We start from the raw sequence: 10,232 nt of genomic DNA on the forward strand, positions 1-10,232 counted from the left end.
AAAAATTTTTTTTTACCCACACGCCTATGGGAATGGCGGTTGGAGAGTCCCAAAAAAAATCCTTTTTTTTTTCCATAGGCAATGGCGGTTAAGAGTCCCAAAAAAAAAAAAAAAAAAAAAAATGGCGGGTTGGAGAGTCCCAAAAAAAAAAAACCCACCCAGGCCATAGGCATCGGGCGGTTGAGAGTCCTAAAAAAAAAAAACTTTTTTTTATTTTTTTTTCTCACTCGCCTGTGGGAATGGCGGTTGGAGAGTCCAAAAAAAAAAAAAATCCGCCATAAGCATTGGCGGTTGTGAAAATAACCATTGGGTTGGAAAACGCTAAGCCGCTAACTATATACACTATGCTATTGTGGTTTGGCGGGATGGCGCACCAAACCATTGGACTTAGCCTAATAGCAATATATGGACTTTTTGACTTTTTTAGTTCCGTCCATAAGCATTTGGGAGGATTGGGCTGGGGGGCCCTAAGCAAATGCATATTTTGCTATATGGTTGAGCCGGCCCTTACTATAAACCTAGAGGAGGCACATGGCTAGTCATCGAGTCGAGTTGTTCGTGAGTAATTCGAGCTCGGTTAGTTGAAGGCTTGACTCAAACTCGTCCGCGCAAAAGTATGAGTCGAGCTTGAGCTTAATTATTGCTCATCCTAGATAACGAGTAATTAGAGTTTGAGTAGCTCGTGAGATACTTGTTTTATAAGCCCATACATAGTATATAATTTATAATTTATACTCATTTAGTACTTCATACTAACCATAAATTTACAATTTAAACTAGTTTTAATGTTTTATATACTTTTTATTTCAAGCTTGAGTTCAAACGAGCATAAGTGAGCTCGAGCTATTAGTAGAAACAGGACGAGTCGAGCTTGAGCTTCAAAATTAAACTCAAATGCGAATTCGAGTTGAGTTTCTACATGTGCAATTTGACTCGAGTATGATAAAACTCAACTCAGGTAGCTCAATGACCAGCCCTAGAGGAGGGTCGGGTTACACCAAGACCCTAGTTGTCTAGACCAAAGCCCAAAATATCACCGATATATCCGATATATATCGTTTTTTTGGTACACCGACATCGATATATATGATATATATCCACCGAATATTGAATTTTTTTTTTCGATATATATCAGAATTTCTGATATAAAACGTTATATCACCAATATAACCGATATATGTGATATTTACGATATATATCGCTTGACTTTTTGACCATTTTTTAATATAAATATCTAATATTTTCAATATTTTCCGATATTTTTATTGATATTTTCAATATTTTTTTACAGATATTTCCGATATTTTAGATAGTTTGGACTGGTCACAAAAAAAATAAATATATCCGATATTTTTGATATATATCGGTTTTTTGGTACACCGAAAATATTCACTGAATTCGATATTTTGGACCTTGGTCTAGACCTCTAGCAAACCTGATGCCATTACTTGTACATTTTCAATTTTCTTTTGTGATAAATATACAACATTCTCAAACGGTCAAACCAACTTTGTTGGCTTCAGAGATCCAACTCTGAAGCGCCCAAAATGCTACTGTCTTGCTCCTTCACCCACATATCAAATAGCAAATGTATCATAACAGTTATATGAATTGGTTTCTAGTATATAGCAAATAACAAATAAGAAAGGAGTACAAAATTTTAATGAAAAAAGTGTCTAGCTCACATATTCAATCACAAAACTGTTGGGATATTTGGCCTTTACAAAGCCAATGAACATTTATTATTTATACATGACGATTAAATACACAAATCTTATTACTATGCATATGGGTGAACTAATATGATATGATGAAATCATAAGTTCCATAGGTAATAGAACTAGAACAATCAAACATATGAAAAGTCATGTAATAACGAATAACAAATAAGAAATGAGTACAGAATTTTAATGAAAAAAGTGTGTAGCTCACATATTCAATCACAAAACATGGTGAGATCAAAAGAATCAAAGTTTGACCCTATCAAGCAAAACTGATATATGAAAGATCAAAACCTTTCTCCTAGTCTAGCACTAACTGCTCTAAGTTTTGAGTAGACCTTCCCTGCGGGTGATCCTAGAATTAGGCTACAGAGGGAATCCCTGGCAACCTTGATGTTTGTGAAAGATCCAAGTACATGAATCTTGGTATCTGCAATCACAATCCGAGTCTTTGTTGCATTCTCAATTGCAAACTTGGTCTTGCCTCCTTTTCCAGATAGCCTTCCAATTGCACGAGATAAGTGCTCACCTCGTAATGTCTTGACATCCTTGATCTCAAAAGAATCCACATATAGCTCATCCATACGTAAGAGGGCAACAGCATCTACTATATCAAATCCAAGCATAAAAGCATGGACGAAATCAGCACATTTTTGTAGGTTACTGATATCAGGTGTGTCTGACCTTGTCTTCAGTTCAACCTTCCGAGCCTTGAGATTCATACGAATGTCAATCTTCATCTGCTCATAGACAGGAGTGTAGATGTCCATCCAAGCTTTCTTCAAGGGTGTATAGCGATGAGGAGGTACTGCGACTTTACGGAATTGAACACGGCCTTCAGATATCTCGTGAGCTTTCAGAGGTTCAAATTTAGGCTTTGTTGCATGAAAAACCGATACTGCTTTGGGTTCGATCTCCATAGAAGAAGTAGTTTGATTGGATTCCATGATTAAAAATATCCTAGTTCAACAGTTCCAAGACTTCTAGCAAACAAAAACCTACACGATATAAGAAACTTATCAGAACGAAATAGGCTACAAATAACAACTTCATAAAAATCACAATTGGAATGACATAAATTATCACAAGAGCAAAAACTAAGAACATATGTTCAAAATTGAATTAAGAAAATGACCTTGAGAGAAGTGTGGCTGTTGGTTGGGCGTAGCTGAAGAGCCGATAAACTCTCCTTGTACCGAAAATCTCCCTATAGTCTGCCTGAAGGTTTGCTTAGGTCGGGAGAGAGAGAAAGAGGGAGAGGCGAAACTTGTATTTTTAAGGGTTTTACAGCTTCTCTGGGTCGGGTGAGCAAAACCAATTGGATTTTGCCCATGTCTTAAGTTTAGTTTAGGCCCATAACTCCTTAAAATCGTTTGGAAACATGTGTGTTTGGTCAATGGCATTTTAGATGAAGAGATCTTCGTTCTATGATGTTCTTGCAGATCCACAACAATATGTGATAGTATTGGGATGAATGCAAGCATAAATTGTTCACTTTCGGTTTGTACCACCCTGAAATCCTGCATTATGATGCAAGCATAAAACTAAACAGGCGTCTCCGCGTCTGGATGCGTGCACCCTGGTAGAAAAAATACGACTCATGTTTCTACATAACATAGGGAAGTTCTTGGGAAGGGTGATTGGTGATCCCGACCATGCAACATTCCGGTGTTTAGACAATTGGCACTAACTGGTCTCTAATCCTTTACAGTAGGAGTGGGCTACAGCACTTGTTAATTTCAAAAGTTTCAAAAAGAGTAAGCATAGGTGAATCAGAATTCCATACACAGGTTTTTAAACAACTATATTCCTCTTGGAGAGTCCTCTCAAGTGCCAGTAACTAATTGATCACAAGTTGAAAAGAAGTAACATTTTTGAAGTACGCCCTCACTGTTGAATAGATAATACATATGTCTGCATCTGTTGTGAAGCTGAACTATTATAATTGAAAAACCTCGAAACTAGACAGAACAAGGTTCGTATATGAAGATCAGATGTGGCCTTTTGAGCTATACTCTGGATGTTCCCAGTTTTCTTTCAAACAAGCGTTTCAGGAGGTACACTTGCAAACAACTAGCTCCAATCAGTACTACTGATTCAAACATGGCCTTGTGGATTGCTCTCTTGCTCATTCCTTCATTCACTGCGCCACGTGAAAACAATTTAGTGGCTAAGATCAAGCAACTATTTGACAGCACACCCAGAATGTAATCATTAGTAATGACAATAGTTATAAGTTAGTAATAGAGATAATAATACTGCTAATAAACTTATTTTAGTAATAAATTAACTGTTATTATAGTTGTATTACTATTATAATCATTGTCACCAAATTCGGCGTTATTTTAAAAAAAACGCGTTTAAAACCCGTTAAATTGGCAAAGTGTCCTGTTCCAGTCATTGTCACCAAATACGGCGTTTTTTTTAAAAAAAACGCGTTTAAAACCCGAGATATTGCCAAGGCGTCTGGTTCCAGTTTAAAACCCGGGTTTTTCAAAAAAACGCGTTTTAAACTTAAAAAACGTTTAAAACCCGAGATTTTGAAAATCTCCCGTTTAAAACTTTTTTTTTTTTTTTTTTTTTTTTTTTTTTTTTAAAAGAAAACGCTAGAAAAGAAAAAGGTTTTGGAGTTTACCTTTTTGAAGAGTGGGCGTTAGATTGACTTATTGAAACCGTTCTATTTTGCTTTGGACTATTAATAATTAATTAAAAATTTTAAAGTTATTAACTTATTTGTAGTACTTAATTATGCCATTATGGTTGGTAATTAGTAGTATCTTATTTTGAGTAGTGTTTTGGCATGGCATCTAAAACTTCTAATATTTGGATGAATAATGATAATTTGATACTTTCATGTATTTGAATTTTCTTTCATTTGTATTATTATTATTTTTATTTTATGTGTCTATTTTTTTTTTCCACTTTTATAGAAAATCAAACTCCTTATCTATTATATTATTTATCATCGGTTTTTACCGTTTCTTTTACGTATTATACGTTTTAAACCCGTTTTTTATGCCCCACGTTTTTTTACGTTTTTTTTTTTTTTCTCGAAACGTTCCGTTTAAAATACGAACTAAGTTTTTTTTCAAGTACACCGTTTTAAACCCGTACCGTACTTGGTGACAATGGTTCCAATTTAAAATCCGGGTTTTTCAAAATATCGTGTTTTAAACGTTTTAAACTTAAAAAACGTTTAAAACCCGAGATTTTGAAAATCTCCCATTTAAAACTTTATTAAAACTCTTTTTAAGAAAAATGGGTTTTGGAGCTTACCTTTTTGAAGAGTGGACGTTAGATTAACTTGTTGAGACAGTTCTATTTTGTTTTGGACTATTAATACTTGAAAATTTTAAAATTATTCACTTATTTGTAGTACTTGATTATGCAATTATGGTTGGTAATTAGTAGTATCTTATTTAGGGTCGTGTTTTGGTAGTGAATCTAAAACTTCTAGTATTTGGATGAGTAATTGATAATTTTATTTGAATTTTCTTTCATTTGTATTATTTTTTATTTATTTTATGTGCATTTTTTTTTCCACTCTTATAAAAAATCAAACTCCTTATCTATCATATTCTTTATCATCTATTTTTACCGTTTCTTTTACGTATTATACGTTTTAAACCCGTTTTTTATGCCCCACGTTTTTTTTTTTTTTTTTTTTTTTTCTAAGACATTCCGTTTAAAACACGAACTAAGTTTTTTTTCAAGTACGCCGTTTTAAACCCGTACCATACTTGGTGACAATTATTATAATTACCATTATTAGTACTAATATTATTTTATTTGTTTAAGACGGTATCTCTCTAAACTAAACAGCTAAAAAGGTAGAAAAACTGGTAAATTTCCGCCCATTTAAACACATCATATTACGAAGAACAATCATCTACTGGCATACAAACCAGGTAATCATTATCTATGCTTTTACGGAGCCAGCAAAAAATACTCCGACGGATAGGAAAGGTGAAAAGGAACTTCCCCACTTCTGTTTTTTGCTTCTTTTTTCCTTTTAATTTGTAGATGAATGAAGACAAAATCAGACAATTAGACAATTCACGTTCTTTTCTTGTTCTAGTACATACCTACTGCTTGGCGGTCAGTTTGAGCCTCTAACCAGTGTTGCTCAAACTGAACGTTGTAAAGAGCTTCCTCTAACTTCGAAATCTGCTCTAACAGTGGGTTAAAGTGCTCTACAGACATTCACAAAACATATGTTAGTTCCCAATTTAATATTTTAACGAGTTACAAGAAAAAGAAATAATGATACCCATAGAAATAAAAATCATACCATCTTTCGCATGCTGATCGACGTATGTAAAATGACCACCATGTACATCAAAGTCTATAGTTTCATGATAAGGAGACTTGTTGGTGAAGCAGAATTGATGAAGACCTCTCTTGTGAACCAGAAAATCAAATTTCTCACTTGTCTTGTCTCGAGAATCATAAAGCTGGTCCCCAGAAGGCCCCTTCACCTGACAAATTCCACAAACTTATGAGATTACTAGTGGTTCCACATAAAAATACAAAAGAGTTGCCTATGACTCTCCCATCATATTTACCGAAGAAATCAAATTTTATATAATCAGGCTTTTGGCACCCCGAGAAGGACCCTTCACCTCCACAAACTTATGGGATTACTAGTGGTTCCAAAGGCATACGTACCACATAAGGATACAAGTGAGTTTCCTACAACCTCTCCCATCATATTTACCGGATAAATCAAATTTTATAATCAGGCTTTCTAATGTAGATCTTACTGGCAGAAGCTTCAGTTTAATTGAATCTACACTTTAATTGAAACACAATTAAAAGACGACCTAAAAATCACTCTTTTATTGAATCTCTCAATCACAAATCACACACATAAACACAACTACTGAAACCCTAACTACAAGCCCGTTATTTAAAGTAAACCTAGAAAGCATAAACCAATAGGAACACGACATGTGTCCAATTAACTAATGGACTCGAACCATGGGCCTGGACTCAACTAAGGGGCTCACGCCCATAACATGACAGCAATGTACTAATGTTCTACATCACTTTCAGCACGGGTCATGGTATTACCATGTCGGTGTGCCCAGGGCACATGTTTGATCAAGCACATGCTGCTATGTTTACTCACATGAAATTCAACACTCATTTACATGCTTCTGGGCTTCAGCATGCCTAGTCCTCAGCACCTTTATAGTCTATCGCGCACAAAAAGAAAATTTATAATTTTGTAGAATTAGGTTTTCCTCACTTGTCAAGTCGGAAACAATTGACGACTACGATGCACGGATACGGGTACCGGTACCGGTACCGGTACGGAATACGATACAACTTTTTTGAAATATTAGGATACGAGTACAACTAATTAATATAAATATTTTAAAATGTGTATTCTAAAAATTATGTTAGTAGTTCTTTGAGTAAAGTTAGTTAGGAACATACATGTGAAAAACTATTATAACACATGTCAAAGTCCATACAGTTTGAAGCCTCAAGAACAATTACATTTCAATGGAGTAGAACTATAGGATCAGGTATATTTCAGGGATTCCAGTACCCTAGAAGTATCCAATACCCGTATCGGTATCTTACCCGACTGATACGGGTGCAATGGCATTTTAGGAGTATCCGTGCATCATAGATCGACGATAATAAACATGTTTAAATATTGAAGGTGATTTTATTTTCTTTTACTTCAATAAATGTCCAATTTTGGAATGTTCATCCACGGAAACTAAAAGAGAAATTAAATTCAAGAGCGGGGGTCAGTTCCGGCTTTAGTGTATGTCCGCCCTTGATGACTGGCCCAAATTGAACTTCATCTACAAATTCTCCTGAATGTCAACTTTTGGATGAAATGTTATGGCAATATGAATTTCAAAAACTAAAATTACAACAAATTCTCTCTGCCACATCTCTCCAAACATGCACTTTGGTTTCGCCATTTTTTGCTTTGCCATTTCAGACAGACCCAAGCTCTAGCATTTACAGCTTCCAAAAAATATAGTAGTTCAACATATTCTTTCTAAGCCATATGCATAACATATCTCTCTTCCACACATGCACTTTGCCATTTCACATGCCCTATATTTGCGCACCATGTTGTTATCCAAACCCAAAATCGACCATTAAAGTGTGGTTCTAAGACTGATAAGGCTTTAATGTGAACAATGGAGGTAGCTGCAGGAGATAATTTGTGTATTTATTGGGTATTTGGGTGTGCTTACTAAGACACCTAGACTGGTTGAGTTTCCCGTCGAATCCGGCGTAAAAGATGGTTAGCAATCAAATCTTTTAGTCTGTGCTGATCTAACAAATTGAGAAAAATGCAGCTGGCACTTTAGTTCATGGTCATACAGATGTGTGTGTGTGTGTGACAGAGATTATAGGAAGGAAAAGGACTTGACAACCACTTTCTAAAATAAATAAAATACATACCACAAGATCTACGCCATCTTCACTGTAATGCCAAGGCGCATCAGCTTTGATCACGACAAAAGAAACATGAACAGTATCCCCTTCATACTGAACTTCGTGAGAGAAACACTCTTCTCTGTCTATTACAAATCTAATCCCAAATACAGATTGCAGACTTGATAACAATGCCAATACGAGAACAAATTTAAAAGATCGGAAATCCATCTGGAAATTTAAAAAAACAAAAAATGAATAATTTTAAGAATATATAACAACCCAAAACACCAGTTATAAAAAACGTATTGGAGGCTTGACTCCAATTCAAGTGCAATTCCTCAAAATGCCAAATACGCTATTGAAAGTATGAAACTCAATAAAACAACAGATCATCTAAATAAGTTTTGAAGGCAACAGTTCAGAAAAGATATGTACCACTTCAGAACTAACATCATACTGGTCTAACTTGCATGATTCACTAATAATTGAATTAATTTAGCAATTTTTTCTCAAATTTTAGTAGCTTAACAATAAGCTTCCATTTATAATGTCAAAAAAAATTATTTTCGTTTTATTTTCAGCTGAAGATTCCAAGATATGACAAGAGGATAAAATTGTTTGTGTTTGCTTTTCTGGAAGCAGTTGGGGATTGGATCTCTGACCAGGGATGGAATACACTACCGAAGCATTCCATCAGAATAGCATGATATAGATCATCGGTAAAAGGTAAGAAATTATATTCATATAATCAAAAGATTAGTAGATTACAATAATTATATTTGTGAAGGGCTCTCTCAGTCCTTTCTAATTACTATGGACGAAGCCCTGTGCAAAATCTTTTAGAGTACCAACTATCGTGGTGTCCTCACTGATTGTAGAATTTCCCATGAGGTTTTGCAATTTTGCCTCCTATAAGTCTATAACTATTAAAGGATTCTTTGAATAGATAGTACTCTTCCTAGTCTTTTTACCTACTATAGTGTACCGGAGAAACTAGACACCACTGTAGCAAGATCGGTCTGACCATTCCGTCTTTTAAGAGATAGAATTTGATATATTGTGTTAGTAGAATCAAAATCAACGTACAATAAACACAAAAGCAAACAAGAACTCGAGACTAGAATTGAATTTTTATTGCAGAGAAAGATTAGACAGAGTAACTGCGGCAAAACAAAATTAATTTACCTCTTAGCCCTCTGGAAAATTTGATTTCAGATCGCCAGAAAACCAACTTTTTTTATTTGAGAATACAGACTTGAGAGAGAGACAGCGCGATATGCTGCACACGGGGATAAAGTTTCCAGTAGAAAATATTTATTTTTTCGGATTTAAACTTTTCACATACGGCTAAATCTTCACAGGGGATAATACTTCGTTTTTAACGGGAAATTTAATAAGCTCTGCTTGATAAAAATTGAAAATAATTTCCCACTTAAAAATTTACTAGGAATATATTTAGTGGGAAAATTTTATTTTGCCACAGCTTGCTTGCACAATTTGCATCAACTGGCAAATGACATTTGCCAAATTTACTAGTGCTTCATAACACAAAATTTTCCACCGGCAAATCATTTTTAAAAATTATTTTGTATATAAAATGGTTCATACATATTAAAAAGTTAATTCATCTAAAATATTTTAAAATCCGCATCCCTCAACTACAATCCCGCAATAGTGTTTTAATATTTTCTTATGTATCTCTCAATCACTTCTCCACTTTTTATGACGTTTTTGCCCCTATTTTTTTAATGTAAATTACAATATTATCCTTCTTTGCTTGAAGCAAAACGCACATCATGCGTGCATCAATCTAGTATTATTTACAAAGGAGTGTTTTGATTGGAGTAAATAAATATGAAATGTATCAAGAACACCAACAACTAGGGGTGGGAATTTGGCCCTAACGACCCAAATCCGGCCCTGACCGACCCGACCCTAAGCCCTATAAAGCCTTCACAACTAAAGCCCTCACAAAGTTTAGGACAGGGCCGACTCGACCCTAAGACCTTCTAGGGCAGGGCTAGGGCTAAGGTTCAGAAACATAGGCCTAATCCCTAATTCAAATTTAACCAAGCCCTAGTTATAGTTTTACATTTT

The 10,232-nt window shown here is 34.9% G+C and overlaps 2 protein-coding genes across 2 annotated transcripts; both read right to left on the minus strand.

The window, feature by feature from the left end:
• Nucleotides 1-1,856: 1,856 nt before the first annotated feature.
• Nucleotides 1,857-2,668, minus strand: LOC147488271 (uncharacterized). Its single transcript, XM_086570057.1, has one exon. It carries the CDS (start codon nucleotides 2,666-2,668, stop codon nucleotides 2,009-2,011), a length of 660 nt encoding a protein of 219 aa, XP_086426183.1. The 3' UTR covers nucleotides 1,857-2,008.
• An 842-nt stretch (nucleotides 2,669-3,510) lies between these two features.
• LOC147488272 (transmembrane emp24 domain-containing protein p24beta2-like) lies at nucleotides 3,511-9,797 on the minus strand. Its single transcript, XM_086570058.1, has 5 exons — nucleotides 9,321-9,797; nucleotides 8,160-8,363; nucleotides 6,013-6,199; nucleotides 5,807-5,914; nucleotides 3,511-3,864 (listed from the first exon to the last, which is right to left on the minus strand). The coding sequence occupies exons 2-5, from the start codon at nucleotides 8,361-8,363 to the stop codon at nucleotides 3,731-3,733; spliced, it is 633 nt and encodes a 210-aa protein (XP_086426184.1). The 5' UTR covers nucleotides 9,321-9,797; the 3' UTR covers nucleotides 3,511-3,730.
• Nucleotides 9,798-10,232: the final 435 nt, after the last annotated feature.

This window comes from Coptis chinensis, chromosome 7, assembly GCF_015680905.1.
Source record: "Coptis chinensis isolate HL-2020 chromosome 7, ASM1568090v1, whole genome shotgun sequence".
Classification (NCBI taxonomy): domain Eukaryota; kingdom Viridiplantae; phylum Streptophyta; class Magnoliopsida; order Ranunculales; family Ranunculaceae; genus Coptis; species Coptis chinensis.

Excerpts from the sequence above, each read along its gene's own strand:
- LOC147488271 (XM_086570057.1), bottom strand. The coding sequence starts at position 2,668 with ATGGAATCCAATCAAACTACTTCTTCTATGGAGATCGAACCCAAAGCA.
- LOC147488272 (XM_086570058.1), bottom strand. The coding sequence starts at position 8,363 with ATGGATTTCCGATCTTTTAAATTTGTTCTCGTATTGGCATTGTTATCA. Across the intron at positions 6,200-8,159 it reads AAGATGGCGTAGATCTTGTG|GTGAAGGGGCCTTCTGGGGA; the intron begins GTATGTATTTTA and ends GGAATTTGTCAG. Across the intron at positions 3,865-5,806 it reads AACTGACCGCCAAGCAGTAG|TGAATGAAGGAATGAGCAAG; the intron begins GTATGTACTAGA and ends CACGTGGCGCAG.